General features: G+C 38.5%; 1 protein-coding gene across 2 annotated transcripts in view; it reads left to right on the forward strand.

The window, feature by feature from the left end:
* The first annotated feature begins 9,859 nt into the window (after positions 1–9,859).
* LOC306887523 (ADAMTS-like protein 4) overlaps positions 9,860–18,134 on the forward strand; it is a 71,688-nt gene continuing 63,413 nt past the window's right edge. The window contains exons 1-2 of one of the 2 annotated variants that reach the window (XM_079445308.1): positions 9,860–10,169; positions 17,298–17,367. In XM_079445308.1, the coding sequence (XP_079301434.1) occupies positions 10,147–10,169; positions 17,298–17,367 (93 nt within the window). In that variant the 5' untranslated portion in view covers positions 9,860–10,146. The remainder of the gene's footprint in view (positions 10,170–17,297; positions 17,368–18,134) is intronic. The other variant, XM_079445309.1, reaches the window with a different exon arrangement.

The raw sequence follows: 18,134 nt of genomic DNA on the forward strand, positions 1-18,134 counted from the left end.
TGAAAGGGAATCCTACAAATGCATATGCAATAAGGTTAACCACAGAAATAACTGTCCACGAATTTTCATTGCTAATTTTTCACTGCATGCCTTTAGTAAATCCTGACAGTTAAATTAATGCCAAAAGACGGTTTGCATTGGCACAAGCAGTTCTGGCCTTTTGACAATTAAACAATTAAAAGGATGTGCTCTGTTGATAGCAAGTCTGATCATGAACAGAGGTTTGTTGTATCATTACAACAAATGTGAGGTAATGAGTGATACACAGTTCATAACAAAAATGCACAGTTCATAACAAAAAGGACAAAGCACAAACAAAAAAAATTCTAACGAAGTATCTGTGTATGATAAAGAAGAAATGTTTATGTAAGAAAGAATACGAGTTCTGTTCCAGTCCTTTCTGATGTTCTGGAAGAGGCTCTTTTGCCGACTGCTTCAGGCTCATCTTTAAAGACTCTTGAAGACCCTCTTTAAATAATTCTAGGTTATTTAGAAAAGCAGGGAGGCGGCATGAGCGTTCACCTCAGAAGTTGCATCTTGCAGTTTAAATATTTTCACAGAACTCCTGCTGTTGCTTTGACGAGCAACTTCCCTCAGGGTCCATGTTTATAATGGTGACATGCTCTGATTCCACAGCACCGCCAGAGAACAACACGTCTCTAGTGCTGGATCACAGTGTGCTCGAGGAAGATGTGTGCAGTCATGGAATCATCTCCCAATTATAATCAGTAGAGCAGAGCGCTCTCAAACACACTAATGTCAGTAGTACCCTGTTCAGTTTCTTACCCGTGAGAAAGTTCTTCACAGAAGCAATACTTAGACACTGCAAATGATGCAAATGACCGCTCTTGACCAGTTGTATTATGGTCTGTAAGATCACAATTAGATACAGTTACGCTGAGGGCTTCGGTTAAAAGCGCATCGATTGTGACCGCAGGTTCTGTGACTCTCTCTGTTAGAAGAGCTTCCACAGATCAGACGCCTCCCTCCCCCTCATGTGAGCACCGTCTCGGGCCGTACAGGACTCGGCAGAGAGCGCTGTGAGGTGATGAGGAACAGCTGTAGGATTAGGACGGCGGGATTCAGAGTTGGCCCATTCTGAAGCCAAAAATGTTTGATATGTGATGCAGCCCGTGTCTGTAAAATGACACAGATATTCGTCATTCAGCAGATGCTTTTTGTCCAAAGTACAGTATACTTACTACAAAGACAGGACGGTCCCTCTGGAGCACTTTAAGTGCTTTACTCAGAGGAACACTGTGGATATGTTTGAAATAGCCAATGCCATACTACTCATACTTACTTAGCGTGTGTACAGTATTCAGCAGTGCTTGCTTAATGGCATATTACTCAACTACTAGTAATTACCAGTGAAAATGATGTACACTTTAGCATACTTAAAAAAGAGTCCTTATCACAGAAGTAATGTTAATGTTAATTTTAAAAGAGTATACTTGCGTGTGAAATTAATTATATTTAATTGGGTGGTGATGGCGCAGTGGATAAGACACATGCCGTTGGTGTGAGAGACCCGGGTTCGAATCCACTGTGAGACACCAATGTGGCCCTGAGCAAGACACTTAACCCCTAGTTGCTCCAGAGGCGTGCGACCTCTGACATATATAGCAATTGTAAGTCGCTTTGGATAAAAGCGTCAGCTAAATGAATAAATGTAAATGTAAATGTAATTGCATATTACTTGTAATTAAATGAATATGTATTATAGTTTAAATTAATATTAAATGCAGTTAGCTGAACTTTAGAGTTATTTTTGACCCACTTAAGTAAGACTTAAGTAAGACTTAAGTGTAAGACTTAAGTTAAAGATGTACTTAAGTCTTACACTTAAGTAAGACTTAAGTACATCTTTATGTGTAAATTCATAATTAATTCTATTATCTTTGAAATATGGTTAAAGTGTTACTGTTGAATGCACTGATAAACTAAAATATACTTTAATGACATTTCTATTGAAACTTGTATATGATGTGTTTATAAGGATGACGCTATAATTTAGTACATTTAAAATATATTAACATTAAACATAATATTGAATAACACAGTTATAATCAAGTATGTTAGATGTGCTTTATATGTTATTCAACACATCAAAATAAGTGTACTCCAATTGAACCTTACAATAAAACTTTTAATTTTACATTATTACAAAGTGAACTTTTTAAAACTGTATGTGTGTTAATAAACAGTCATGAAAATATTTATTTTCAAGTACACTTGAGTGGCCTTCTATTTCAGTAATATTGTATCATCTGCAAGAATATTTTTAAACCGATATTTTTAAGACTTGCACATTAAACACAATTAGCCTTAAGTGTAATGAATGTGAACTTGTAGTTTATTTAAAATCCTAAAAAAAATTCACTTCTTTTTCAAAAGGTTGAAAGACATCAACCTCATTTTATATATTTACTCACTTTTTGATCAAACTGCCAAAACTAAAGCACATTCTCACTGAATTAAATGTGGAAATATCATGAGGTCACGTGATAACAGTGTAGCCTGTTTGAAACATTATTGCATTCCGGGTAATGTTTCAAATAATGTTTGTTTTTTTGTTTATTTAATATACAGAGTGCAGTAAGTTAGTATTCCATTCCAAATATAGCCTGACTTTTTTCAATTAAATTTTTGGTGCTTTTATTCATAGTCTAATGGAGAGAGGAAATGATGGGGAAATGATTTGAGCTTGCATCATCCACATGTGCTCCAAGATTCAATGTGTTGAATCATGCGCTAACTTCTAGGCCACAGCTCCAACAAAACAACATTGCCAGGAATCCAGCAATGATGGAGCTCCAGTCTGACAGTCCTTATAAGCATCTACCAAATGACAAATCAGCACAATTTCAATGGCATTAAGCTGTCTTGAGTGATGGAACGCTCTCCGATCTATGATTATGAACTGAAACCCTTATGAGTTTTTTATTGCTGTTTCAATTGCTGTTAATTTCCGTTTTCAATCTTTCCCAGCAATAATTTGCTGTATGGATGTGTGCTAAGCATTTCCTGTTCAGGATGAGTGACTCTGAGTGTCCTGTTGAACACATTACACCAGCATGAGGCATTTGGGCTGCGGGTGTAAAGCCATCTGTCATTAACTAACGTGACCCGCCGCCATGAGTGTCCTGTTTGCACTTCAGTCAAATAGATGTAGAGACGCTGTAGAGTGCTGTCACTCTTCACAGTTGTTCCCACAGCTCAAAGCATCTCTAAATATGACAATAATGTATCAATGTTGTCAAGGCCAAGAGATGAAGATCGGTATGAAATGATGATCTGGTCCATCCCTCTGTTTTAAGGTGCCTACACATTATAAATAATCCATTGTTTACAGTGAGGCATGTGCATTACAAGATTATGAAGGGAAAACACAAAAGGTTTCCAAAAATAAATGCAAAAGTTGAGAATATTTCAACTTAGGCACCCCCTGATGGACTTTTGTGAAAAAGAAGTACACTTCAGCATACAAGGGTAAAAAAAGGGTAAGTAATGTGCTTTAAATTAGACACTTAACTGCATATTGTTTCCAATTAAATAAATGTATTATAACTTATATATATATATATATTAAATGCAATTAGCAATTAGCTGTACTGTAGAGCATTTTTGACCCAAATAAGTAAGACTGAAGTATAACTTTATATGTAATTTCATTATTGTATTGTCTTTGAAATATGGTTAAAGTGTTACAATTGAATGTACTGACAAGCATTTATAGTAAACTAGAATATACTTTAATGTCATTTCTATTAAAACTTGTATGTCATGTATTTAAATATATTTGTAATTGCACAGTTGTAATGATGAAGCTGTAATTTAGTCAATTTAAAATATCTTAAATTTAACAGTAATATTGGATAACACAATGTAGTAATAGCTATATATGTTAGTCAAAATTAATGAACTTCTTTAAAGCACAAAAAAATATTAAAATACAATGATTGTAAATACAATGACAATTATCTTTTTAAAAGTCTACTTAAGTGTGTTTAGAAACAAAGTCATGAAAGTCTCTCTTTTTTTTAAGCTTAGGGCCTAATTCTCATTATTAACTATTTATTAACTGACTTTTGCCTCTATAAACTCCTAATTTGCTCCTTATTAATAGTTAGTAAGGTAGTTATGTTTCCGTATGGGTTTAAGTATTAATGATTAAATGGTCATCAGAATAAGACATTAATATATGCTTTAAACAAACAGCCCATATGCTAGTAATATGCGTGCTAATTAGCAACTAATTAATAGTTAGAATTGGTAACTAAAGTGTTACTTTTTTCAGTTTTTTAAATATATAAACACTACAAGTGCACATTCAATACAAAAAGTGCTCTTCTGAATCCAGTTGACCTGTTGATTTCAAATTTGCACCTCTATCCACATCTTCCAAATGAATCTTGCGCATTATTAGCCATTCTTTGGTTGGTCAGAGCTTTCACTTGTGTTCAGGCAGCTTCAAGGAAAACACTGCCATCAGACAGACTCTGGTCCATGCCAGAAGCTCTCAGACACAGAATGACGCTCAGATGGAAAGTCAATTATGGCTCTCCGGTGGACCGCAGCATCAGGTCTTTGCTGTAGATTTGATCTGCTTTAGGGTTCTTTAGGTTACTGTGTGGTCAGACGGGTCTGTTTGTTTATTATGTGCCCATGTGCATAAGGTGACCCTCTTTTTGTGCTGATAATTGAAATAACATCAGCCGATTAACAGCCGCTCGTCCTGGCCTCGGTGACCCTGAAGGCCGCTGGCCCCAGTGGGTGTCCCCTTAACAGGCCCCTTGTGCATCTTGCCTCCTCGCTTCAAGGATGGAAATTAGTAGACTGGGTGTTTCCTTCATTCTTTTGCTCGTTTTACTGCAGCACACAGTCTGAGTCTGTTCTTTGATCTCCATGGCCATAATATCACTGGAATGAGGCAAATATTGACTCCATATCTGACCCAAACCAATCATCTGTCTCAGTCTCTCTCTCGCGCTCAGTTTTTCTGTTTGCTGAACGTAGATGTTTTACTGCAAAGCTTTTCTCTCTCTCTCTGAAAAGAGTTTTCTAGGCATGTTTCTTTACTTCTCTCTTTTTACTTTATTTCCTCCCTTGAGTCCTTTTTTTGCCAGTGCCCTAAACTTAACACACTTTATTATCTCTGCTATTCCCTTTGTGAGCTGTTCATATTGTTCATGCTAATGTGAGAAAATGACACCTTGGCATGTATCTCACATATGACAGCAAATAAAAATAGCCAGTCCCTTGTTAGAAAATAAGTGTGCTTAATTGCAACGAAAATTAAAAGTTTCACTACAAAGTACATTTTAAATTGTATTATTCATCTTTTGTGATGAAGTACACTTATTTTGATGTGTTGAGTAACATGCTACTTGATTATAATTTTAACTCTGGTATGTTATTTGATATTACATTTAAAGTGAATGTATTAAATTGCAACCTCATTACAAATGTGTTTAGAAATTACAAATATATTTAAATACATGACAAGCAAGTTTCAACAGAAATTACAATAAAGTTTATTTTAGTTTATCTTAAATGCTTGTCAGTATATTCAGGAGAAACACTGCATATTTCAAAGACAATAGAATTATGAAATTACAAATAAAGATGTACTTGAGTCTAACTTAAATGGTACAAAAAGCACTCTAAAATTCATCTAATTGCACTTAATATAAATTTCGACTATAGTACATTTTCATTTCATTTATGGAATTAAATTTCCAAAAATATTACATTCAGTTTGCAATCTACGTATTATTTTGTTCTATTTAATAAAAACTCTTTTTAAAAGTACTTCTTTTTCATATAGAATAGTTAATTTAGGCATTAACAAATAGGTAAGATGCAACACTCCAATTCTGATTTCATGGTTAGAAAGCAAATGTTTCCGATGTTTTGTTGCTGTAACATGAGGAGGGGTTAATCTGACAGATGAACTCTCTGAAGGATGAGATGGTGTTTTAGGGTCACGTAAGGTTTAACTGAACTACGGTGAGACCAGAAGAATTTAGGATTAAGTTACAGATACTGACACACGAGTGCATGCAGAAACACTGATAATGCATGTTGGAACATCACCCGGTCCACGGCACAGTCAATACATCATTGTCAATAAATGCTCTTACTCTGCTTGTTTCTTTGGAAGTGCAACACTGTTCAAAACTTTGGGGTCAGGTATAGTTTTTTTTCAGCTAGGACAAAGCACTTTAGAATAGGAAACACTTATTCACTATTAACTATGACTTTTCCCTCAATAAACTCCTAATTTGCTGCTAGTAAGGTAGTTGTTCAAGTTTAGGTATTGAGTAGAATTAGGGATGTAGAATAAGGTCATGTAGAATAAGGCATTGATATGTGCTTAACTTGTACTAATAAATGGCTAATATTCTAATATACATGCTGATAAGCAACTAGTTAAGAGACCCTAAAATAAAGTGTTACCAAGATTTCTATTTCAAATAAATGCTGTTCTTTTGAACTTTCTATTCATCAAAGAATCCAGAAAAATAAAATGTCTCACAGTTTCCTCAAAAATATTGTGCAGCACAACTGTTTTCAACGTTGATAATAATCAGAAATGTTTGTTGAGCAGTAAATCAGTATATTATTATGATTTCTGAAGATCATGTGACACTGAAGACTGGAGTAATGATGCTGAAAATACAGCTTTGATCACAGAAATAAAATACAGTTTAACAGATATTCACATAGAAAACAGCTGTTTTAAATTGTAATAATATTTCACAATATTGCTGTTTTTACTGTTTTTATTTTACTGTATTATTTTATAGACTTTTAAGATGTTTGGCATAATATTTGAACATGCATTTTGTTTAGCTTTCTACTTCTGTGTATCTCATTAATCATTTTGTTCCTAGCTACTTTCCTCTCTGCTTTACTTAGATTTGCTATTATATCCAGAGGTTATATTTTTCCTTCAAGCTAGGTCAGAAAACAGCACTGGAGCACAGCCGTCCCCCAACATTTCTCTCCTATCTGATTACGATATGCTATCTTATTTCTTATCTTTGTTCTGCTATATTGGCATGATTACAGGCTTTGAACGTAGTTTCCTTTCACCTCTCACAGCAGTTTGTTCATGCGGCGCGTCCTCACAGATGAAATCATGCAGTGGCCCTTTATTCAGTGATTCATAAATACATATATACAGTGTTCCTCAGATCTAATTTGCTGATGTGGCTCTCATGTGGGATTCATCAATCATCAGTTGTGTATCTTGACATGCTTGACAGGCCTTGTTCTCAGTGGTTTATAATCTATGCACCACTCCCTTAACAGTAAACAAATGCCGTCAGTTTCACGCCATCATGTTTTTCAGTGCAATTTCAAGACTATTATCTCCGTTTAAAGACTTCTGAGCGACTGCGACCCAATCAGACTGGAAAACTCCCTCGAAGTCATTTATTCTCTTTGAAGATCTGCTGATACATATCTGTTCATTCTGAGGTCTGATTAAATCATTACAAGTCATTATGCTGCTCTCTCTTGAGCTTTATTGAGAGTGTTGTTTAAAACATTCCTTGACATTAATTATAGATTTGATTTTATTTTTGAGTCCTAAAATATTCAGTGTACTCTCAGACTTTTCATAAAGAGGGGTCAAATGTATGAAACCGCGGTGAAATTTGATTTAGCAAATATTAAAACAAGTATTGTGGATTGTTTCCACACCACTGTCTCTTTCGCTGTTGGTGGCAAAGAAAAGTTACATATAATAAATCAAATAACTGAGGTTTTGAGTAAAAATCCACTTACAAATGAGTGTTTTCTGTAGCAGTGGATTTGTATGTTGGTTTCAAACATTGTTCAAAACTGAACTATATATGTATATATACTGCTCACAGATAGATATATAGATAGATAGATAGATAGATAGATAGATAGATAGATAGATAGATAGATAGATAGATAGATAGATAGATAGATAGATAGATAGACAGATAGACAGACAGACAGACAGACAGACAGACAGACAGACAGACAGACAGATAGATAGATAGATAGATAGATAGATAGATAGATAGATAGATAGATAGATAGATAAAATGTAGATATATATATACTTAAAATATAATGTAAATATAAACTGTATAAATTATTTGTGAGTTATGTTATCATATTAGGTAAGTTTTGACAATAAAACCTGCCATTAAAACTGAAACAATGCAAAAAAGAGAATGAATTTTAATTGACATTCATATAGTTCTTTTAAATATTTTTTTTCCATATTTGTTTCATAACGTTAATAACTTATTTCATATTTCATGCATGATTAAACGTTAATTCAAATATGAATATTTTTCAAAGTTTTCATATTTATTTTACTGTTTATATTTTGCTGCAGGATGATTTATTCCAACATATGCTGTGACAACATGCCCCATTACTGTTCAAAAGGTCAGTGTGTGTTCAAGTATGTTTTTCTGAGCAATAACCTTCAATGCAGCCTTCAAGTTTTTATACAGAAATGGATTTTCATTAATAATCCTGATGGGTTGAAAAGAGTGAAAACTAACCCTATATCTCTATGAGGTGATACTGAAAGTAAATGTTATGAACTATTATCTGTGTGATTCTGAACTCATGCTGAGCAAATATCTACAGTCTCTGCTGAAGGTGATGACACATGATGCACAGGTGTGTGTCAGAGCCAACAAAAGACCTGGAGAGAAACCAGCGAGAGGAATGAGTGCTGTGAGGAGGAGGCAAAGAGAAGAAAAACAGATGGAGAGAGAGAATATCAAAACATTAGAGGCTCCAAAACTAATCAAACATTTCTCCAATTTAACATTTGTAGCCCAACCGAAAAATTTGCAAGATTTCCCCTATATTATCTGTGTGTATATACGACATTTACATATTAGTTATAATATATAAATAATGTCCAGATGTTCTAAACCATTTTCTTTGTTGTCTTAATGCTTTGGCAATACAAAATGTATTTTTTGTCATGCCAATAAAGCTATTTAACTTGAATGGAGAGAGAGAGAGAGATTTATTTTTATTTTTTACAATCACTTTTTTAAAAACAATTATTTTAACAATTAACACAAACCATTATATTACTATCTTAGCTTGTGTATAAAAAACAACTCCTCATTAAGTACATAACACAACCCAACATCACAACACCATTCAATCTTAAAAAACAGGTAATTAATTGCATTCTTCAAATTGTGTGTAATCATTAAAATCAACAATAATTCTTGATTTAAACATATTTTTAAAAACTGATGTGCTACCCGTTTCTCTGTTCAATTTTATTTTTCCTAGAAATGTCTAATTTAGCTTAACCAGCAATACAATTCATTAACTGACGTTTATATTTCTGTAACCTACAAAAACATTGCTCTGTAAAGAAAACTCCCAATAAAGAAAATAAAAACGGTAAGAGATCAAAGAGTGGAGAAAGTCTTTTACAATATATAAAACAATGAAATATTGTTAGAAAGAGAGGGAGAGAGAAACTTTGACTTTAGTCTTTCTTTATTTGAACAATTATTACATTACCAATAACTCAATATAATATATTAATATACAAAAAAACAACAACAACATAATTAGCCCATACACACACTAAAATAAAAACTTATAACAAAAAACAAACACAAAAAAATACCTCATTCATTCATTTATAAAATTCCATCTTCTAACTCACATAAAACACCATTCATACAAGTTTAAAAGCATCAAGATCTACAACCAACCAGAAAGAGAGAGAGAGAGAAAGAGAGAGAGAGAGAGAGAGAGAGAGAGAGAGAGAGAGAGAGAGAGAGAGAGAGAGAGAGAGAGAGATTCTGTTTGGCTGTCCAGCGTCACACCAGATTTACACAAGGACAAAAAAGTTGGGTGAACGACAGGGAAAAAAACTACACCCCTCCCTCTCTTATTCCAGAGGAGTGTGTGTGTGTGTGTGTATGCGTGTGTGTGTGTGTGTGAGAGAGAGAGAGAGAGAGAGAGAGAGTGTGTGTGTGTGTGTGTGTGTGTAGAGTCTGAAGAAACAAGGAAAAGTTCTCCAAGCAGCTCCTTCAGCTCCGGGGATCTGGTGTTTGTTTCTGTGTCTTTCACAAACCCTGCGCAGAAGAACGGATCCGTGAGCAGAGAATGACGACTGCGTCTGTGAGCAGGTAACGCACGCGCGGCTTTGGGCACGTTTGTGACTTTAGCGCATCATTGTATCGGATGGAGAGACGTTAAGTGTGCATTGAGTCTCCTGCTGTTGCCGCTGGCCACGGGTTCGAGTCTGGCTCGATCACAAGCACGAGAACTGCTCAGATCAGACTATTGGACTGCGCGGCTGCGGATATACACATATTCATAAATAGCCTACTAATAAAGAAATAAATGTATCGGTTGCGTATGCATGCTATACGTAACAACCTAAAGGAATACTAATGCTATATAGCCTATTATAATTTAGAATAGAACCTAATGGGCTCAAAGGAGCAAAACGTTACAAAACACTGAGGATGTGAGGCTTATGAAAGTTGGAATCTTGACATTTCCCAAAGTCTTGATTAGAGGATTTTAATATCATCTTCTAAATTACTTTAAAGCATGATTTATATGTAATTTCTCGGAGTTTAATAAGTTATTAAAAGTGGAAGGCAAAAGTCAGTGCGCTTCGCAGCAGGTTGTGATTGGTTTGTTTTGCATCAGATTTAAGGCCGCTTTTAAATGTTTTCGATTTCATTTTAATGAAGTGGTTCGAATTCTGATCCGAACATTCCTTTGGGATTATTTGGCGCGTGTGAGCTCTTGTTAGGGGACGCAGGTTTAGTGTGGCGGGTTTCTCCATGCAGTAGATGGTGAAAAACGTGGCCAGAGGCGGGGGTCCTGAGCGCGCTGGGACTCTGGTGTTGTCCTGATGGTTTCCGTGGTGCGCCGCTTTAACCCACATCTGTGATTACGGGTCTGCGGCTGCACTCAAAATGTCATGCATCATTTTACACTGTTCTGAAATACTAATAGTAAACCACAGATGATGTGGAAATCGCGTTCTCTTGAGACAGATTGCTTAAGTGTTTGTGGTCCCACAGACCCCTGTGCTGTACTGTAGAACAGGGATTTTGAAATTAACCCAGTGTGTTCACTTTAAAATGTCAACACTGCCCTAATAATACAACACATACAGATGTTGCTCTAAGCAGTCATGCACTTTCAGAAACTTGATGGCTGTTATCCAGGAGAATAGCCTAACATTGTTTCTGTTTGGGGTCGATTTGGCCCCAATAACATGAAAATTACAATACACATATTTCTAATCCAGGTTTATTCTTAAAACTGAGTAGCCTAAACATAATTTTGTTCTGTGTTTTACACTGTTCAAATGTTACTTTGAGTTAGTAATTAATAATTTTGAAATGGTTTATCAAGACGTTTTGTGGAACCATTACAAGCATATTAGTCAATAAAAAAAATAATATTGAGTAAATATTCTGAATATGTGAATATCATGGTTTCCATAATCAGATTGAACCAATATTCTGATTTCTTGAAATCTGAATTAAAAATCTGAAATATGGAGTTTTACTGTTTATTCATAACTGAACATTCATTTATGTGTGCACATGTCCAAACAAAGGTAATTCTGTTGTAATACTATAAAAATGCTTTTATTTACCAACATTTTAAAGGGGTCATGTAACGTTGTTAAAAAGAACATTATTTTTGTGTATTTGGTGTACTGCAATGTGTTTGTGTGGTTTAAGGTTCAAAAAACAATTTTTTTCCACATACTGTACATTATTGTTGCTCCTCTAAGCCCCGCCTTTCTGAAACATGTTGATTTTTATAAAGCTCATCATTCTGAGAAGCGAGGTGTGCTCTGATTGGCCAGCTATCCAGTGCGTTGTGATTGGCCGAATACCTCAAGCGTGAGACAGAAATGTTACGTCCCTTACCGTATTGTGATGCCGTGTCCCAACGCGACGACACAAAAACAATAAAAGCCATTATAAACGAGGCATTTGTTGCATCTAGTGGGGACATAATTACTGATTATAATGACTTCTACTGTCTTTTTATGCGTCATGTTGCATCGTATCGCGTAAACATTACCATGTCTACAATTGTGATTGGAGAAACAACAAGCACTACACTATACTGCTCAAAACTCATGTTTGAATCATCAGTGGCAAATTCTTTAAATAAGAAAACATACTTACAGGCTGTGAGTCAGAAGCAGCAGACTGCCCTTGCAAAGTTGGAATTGCCCCACTTTATAGAAACAGCCTTTGTGCACAGCTGTCAGACTACTCTCCCAGGTTCAGGAAACAGTCCTCCGTAAAATGCGCTGCACACACTCTAATATTTGGGTTGAACTGTTCTGGAACAGTGTTGTAAATATAACTTAACCACTGATTTCTAGTTGTGTCCTCTTTTGGAAGCCCAAACAAAGTACTTTCACTTTCACAGCGAAACACAGCGTCTCCAGGCCATGGCACCGGCAGTAACAACACTACAGCCAGAATAATAGTTCCCTATCAGTCAGTCACTCCGAGTCACGTCGGTGACCGACAAATTGGGATCTCGCTCAGAGAGACCAATCCACTTCGAGTGTAACTAAACGAGCCAATGCACACTGGCATGCGATTATTGCATTCCAGCTGCCGCTAATCACAGCGTGAGTATAAGCAGGCAGCAGGTGCAGCGCATATTCAGCTTTTCGCTTCGGAGCCGAGCGGTTACATTGTTCTGCTCCTGACTTCTGCTGACGAGTGAATTCAACGAGTTAGGCACGCTCTTTGGGAGACTCTCGTGCTGGCGGTATGGCTCTTCAGCAGTGGTGGTTCTTCCTGTGTCGAGTGGATTGCACACTTTAGGTTGCACTACCCCCTGATTGTGTTGCAAGCGACCATCTCCCCAGTGTGCTGAAAGAGTGATTTCCCTAAAAGAGCATTCACGGGTGCGTCTTTTTAAAGACGACGTTGCATCTGGCAAACTCAACATTACGTCTTTCTGGATGCGGTCGTTACCTGGCGCGGGTGATGGTCATGATCGCTGCCTCACGTGCCTGGGCAGTAAGCATGCTGAGGTGGCGTTCGTGGATGAGGCATCTTCTCATGGTGGGAAGATGATCATCTTGGAGTTGCGGGCCAGGCTCCGTTACCTCGACAAAGGGACAGAGCTCTGTTGCTTCTGCCTCGATCTGGCTCTCGTTCTGGCTGCAGACAGACCCGCTTCAGCACTGGCTCCATGGCTGAGTCCCGAGGTGGGCGTGGCAGCGCGGCACTCACCGGGTCCAAGTCACACCGGCCTGCCGCTGAACCCTCACCCCGTGGTCAGACCTCTCGTATCTGCGGGCTGGAGTGCCCCTGGAACAGGTCTCCAGGCATGCTGTGGTTTACACAGATACCTCCACCACCGGCTGGGGTGCCACGTTCGACGGGCTTGCAGTGTCGGGGGTTTGGACGGGCCCCCAACTGTGCTGGCACATCAATTGCCTAGAGTTGCTAGTAGTACGCTTGGCCTTGATCCATCTCAGGAGGCGCTTACGGGGCAAGCATGTACTGGTCCACATGGACAACACTGCGACCGTTGCGTACATCAACCGACAAGGTGGTCTACGCTCCCGTCGCATGTTGCAACTCGCCCGCCACCTCCTCCTCTGGAGTCAGAAGCATCTGAGGTCACTTCGTGCCATTCACATTCCGGGCTTGCTCAACCGGGCAGCCGATGAGCTGTCACGTGCTGCGCTCCCCGTAGAGTGGAGACTCCATCCCCAGGCGGTCCAGCTGATTTGGAGACATTTCGGGCCCGCTCAGGTAGACCTGTTTGTGTCTCTAGAGACCTCTCATTGCCAGTTGTTTTACTCCCTGACCGAGGGAACACTCGGCACAGACGCACTGGCACACAGCTGGCCGCGGGGCTTTCGCAAGTATGCGTTTCCCCCAGTGAGCCTTCTCGCACAGACACTGTGCAAGATCAGGGAGGACGAGAAGCAGGTCCCGCTCGTAGTGCCGTACTGGCCCACTCGGACTTGGTTCCCAGAACTGATTCTCCTCGTGACAGCCCCTCCTTGGTGGATTCCTCTGAGGAGGAATTTACTGACTCAGAGATGGGGCACCTTGTGGCACCCGCGTCCAGACCTCTGGAAACTTCATGTCTTGTCCCTGGACGGGACACGGAGGTTCTAGGTGACCTACCCCAAGAGGTAGTTGACACCATCACTTCGGCGAGAGCGCCATCTATGAGAAATGCTTACGCCTTGAAGTGGAACCTCACTGAGAAGACCCCCGGAAATGTCCGATCAGAGTCGTGCTGTCCTTTTTGCAGCAGGGGTTGGAGCGAAGGCTGTCTCCCTCCACCCTTAAAGTCTATGTGGCTGCGATTGCTGCCAACCACGACCCCGTGGAAGGGAAGTCGGTGGGTAAGCATGACTTGGTCGTCAGGTTTCTTAGGGGGGCCAAGAAGGTTAAATCCCCCATGGCCCCTGTCACAGAGAGGCTCTGTGACTAGAGATTTTTATGATTCTTATATTGACTTGGAACTATGAACATGCATACATCCGTTTTCCTATCTGTTTCACACAAACTGAACATCAGTTAACACAGATATGTTAGTCATTGATCATGTGCTATGTAATGTTGTTCATGTCCTCAAGTCATTCCTTTCAAAGTTTGGTATTTAATGAGTCATAAATTTCAGGTTGGTTTATGTGTTTTGTTGTGTTGAGTAAAGAAGTAAAGTGAGACCGGTGATCAAATTAAATGTTTATTGTTTCTGTATAACAAGTTACATATTATAAATAGTTATACTTACGTACTGGAACAGTTTTCATGTCAAACAGTCAAAACCCGGTCACAGTAAATGCTCACCATTTTGAAGATCACATTCCCGCCAATAGATGGCATGGTTAATTGTACTCAAGTAGGAAGGGGGATGTGGGTGATCTGCTTAATTCTGGGTTGAGCATTGTTAAGCCTTAATAATTGATTGAGTTTTTGTTTTGTTGCAAATTTCTGTGTTTTGTGTTATTATATCAGATTATCTCTTTGTTACTGTTAAAGTACATTTATTTGTTTATCTTGAGTTTTTTTCATTACCTTTAATTACAAAATGGTTTAGACCAAGTAGGAGGGGCTTTGTCTTTTTAAGATGGCCTCTCAGGTTCTTTGGGGACTCGTAGAGTGAGTTGTGAGAGAGTGTTGGAGTCGCTGTCTTTTGGGTCAATTTGTTGACATAGCCAAATGATTGTTTGAACAGTTTTTGTTATCGTTTTGTTTTATTTTTAGTTTTTGGATTTGCACTGTGAACGTTTTTGTCACACTAGAAGGATGGAGACCTTCATTTTTTCACTCATGGGAATAAACACCCTGAACTTTTGACTCCATTGTCACGTCACCTTATTTTTACGCCTCCATCTGCCGGTACATTCGGAACAGTGGTGATTATACTATTCAGAACATCCTCGGGGCCCTTCTTATTATAGTTGACACACCACTGGCTCCCTTACAGTCCCCCTCTATACCCTCTTGGGACCTGTCTCTAGTGCTCAAAGCACTACAGCAGGGTCCATTTGAGCCTTTGCAGACAGTTGAGCTGCAGTTTCTTTCAATGAAGACTCTGCTCCTGCTTGCATTGGCCTCCATCAAGAGGGTAGGGGACCTGCACGCATTTTCGGTCGACGACTCGTGCCTAGAGTTTGGGCCGGCTGACTCCCAGGTAATCCTGAGGCCCCGGCCTGGCTATGTGCCCAAGGTTCCCACTACTCCCTTCAGGGACCAGGTGGTGAGCCTGCAAGCGCTGCCCTCGGAGGAGGCAGACCCAGCCCTTGCGTTGCTTTGTCCCGTCTGAGCACTGAGATGCTACGTTGACAGGACGCGAAGCTTGATCCTGGATGGCCGGTGTCCCTGCAGAGTTTAGCTCCAACCCTAATCAAACACACTTGAACCAGCTAATCAAGGTCTTAAGGATGCAGTTAGGTATATATTTTTTTCTAGGTTTTTTCAGGGTTGGAGCTAAACTCTGCAGGAGAGTGGCCCTCCAGGATCAATGTTCCCCACCCCTGCTTTAGTCTTTGCAACTTCAGGGATCTTATTTATGCACAAACAGCTTGTAACACTCCAAAGAGAAAGGAAAACTTGAAATTTCATCATATGACCCCTTTAAAGACTTTGTGTCTGTAAACACCATAATTAACCGCTTGTTCAATGTCGTCATATTAATCTGCTAATACGTAGCACTGTCTCTTTAATTCCATGATTAATGCATTTGCTTTCACTACTGAACCTAACAACTAATGGGTATTTAACAGGTTAACCACTGAGACATGCATTGATGAGTTTTCTGTTGCTAAACAGCTAAACAGTTTCACACTTTACTGTACTGTATATCCTTGGCACCACAAATCAGGGTTAACGCTGTTTCGCTTTGCTTCATAAACCAGGGTTAAAAGTGGCTCAGAAGAGTCCTTACCCCAAGTTAAAGGCACATTCACACCAAGAAAGATAACTATAAAGACAGCTATAACCGTAATTATATTAGTGTCCATGCTAGTGCACTGCATTGCTCTGTTTATTATAAGTGCATGCTGCAGCTGTGATGTGGTCTACTCTATTCTCAGAATTAGAACAATAATTAAAACTAAATACTTATAATTATAGTTATCATCCTTGGTGTAAACAGGCCTTAAGAAAAGTTATGTATAATGTGAAATTTTGACCTGGCCATTTTGGATGAATTACTAACCCAGAATAAAGAACAAGATTACTTTTACCCAAGGAAAATATTGTTTAACCATTTCAGGTGTGTTTTATACCTGGGGCCTCAAACAGAAGTAACCTTGCATTTATCATTCAAAACATGTTATATTGAATTAACTTGGAATTTTGTTTAAAATCAGTTTTCTTAAAATTAGGACAAGAGATATCAACAACACACAATATGAAGTATTTTCACTATGAAAAGCCGCCAAGCAGAACCTTAACATGTGGTTTAAAGGCGTGGTTTAAAGTCATATCCAAAGGAACTGCCAATAGGAGCCGGCCAGGGTGGGGAACGGCCTGTCAGGAGGAATTCTGGGAAAGCTATTGGGAAGTGTATTCATCAGCTTGTTAATACATTTTCCTAATTGTCCGGAGATTAATCTAATCAGCCTCTTATAGACCATAGACATTATAATTTACAGCGCTCATCGTGTGTTAATATAGTGGCTCATTATCACAGTATAATTTAATATCACAACATGATTAAACTAAAATTGTACTCTTCTAAATACTCATCTTCATATGTGTTTCCCCTCTTCCTCGCAGATTGTGTGCGTTTTGGTGTTGTGTGTTTGCTCTCCTGCCCTTAACAACAGCTGAGAAAGCAGAGAAGCCGGTGAGTGATGATGAAGATGATGATTTTACATTTGCACACTCTACTATTAGAGAGAAGTGCTTGTCAGAGTGTTGCTATATGTTTGTGGACCGGCTGAAGCTGAATGGGTCTTCTGTGGCTCTGAGAGAAGTGCAGATAAACTGCTGGATCTGACCATTAAATCAGGCCACATGAGCTGATCTTTCCATTGTTTGGTCATCTGGTCTCTGATGTGTGGTTGTCCTTTGGGAGCATGGCAGATGTGGCTGTGATTGGGCGTTGGTGTGAAAAAATTACACTCACATGTAAGCAAGTGAGCAGTTACGCAAATGTTCAGAGTAAATACACACACACACACACACACGCACACGCACACACACACACAGGTTGAGGACCACCAGAGCTACAGGATGAGCTGCAGACTCTTGCTGAGAGTTTGATGTAAACACTGTTATGCTCTATTTCAACAACAGTTTATTGTAGAAATACTCATAGACAAATGCCACAGAAAACTAGAAACAAACAGCGCTGCATGTTAGATGTTATAACAGGCAGGGAATCGCACACATGCACAGATCATACTGGCTACTGCAGCTAATGCAGCTCCAAAAACTAACTAACTATCTATCTATCTATCTATCTATCTATCTATCTATCTATCTATCTATCTATCTATCTATCTATCTATCTATCTATCTATCTATCTATCTATCTATCTATCTATCTATCTATCTATCTATCTATCTATCTATCTATCCATGCATGCAACCCAACCCAACCCAACACTG

Source organism: Barbus barbus (genome assembly GCF_936440315.1).
Source record: "Barbus barbus genome assembly, chromosome: 21".
Lineage (NCBI taxonomy): Eukaryota > Metazoa > Chordata > Actinopteri > Cypriniformes > Cyprinidae > Barbus > Barbus barbus.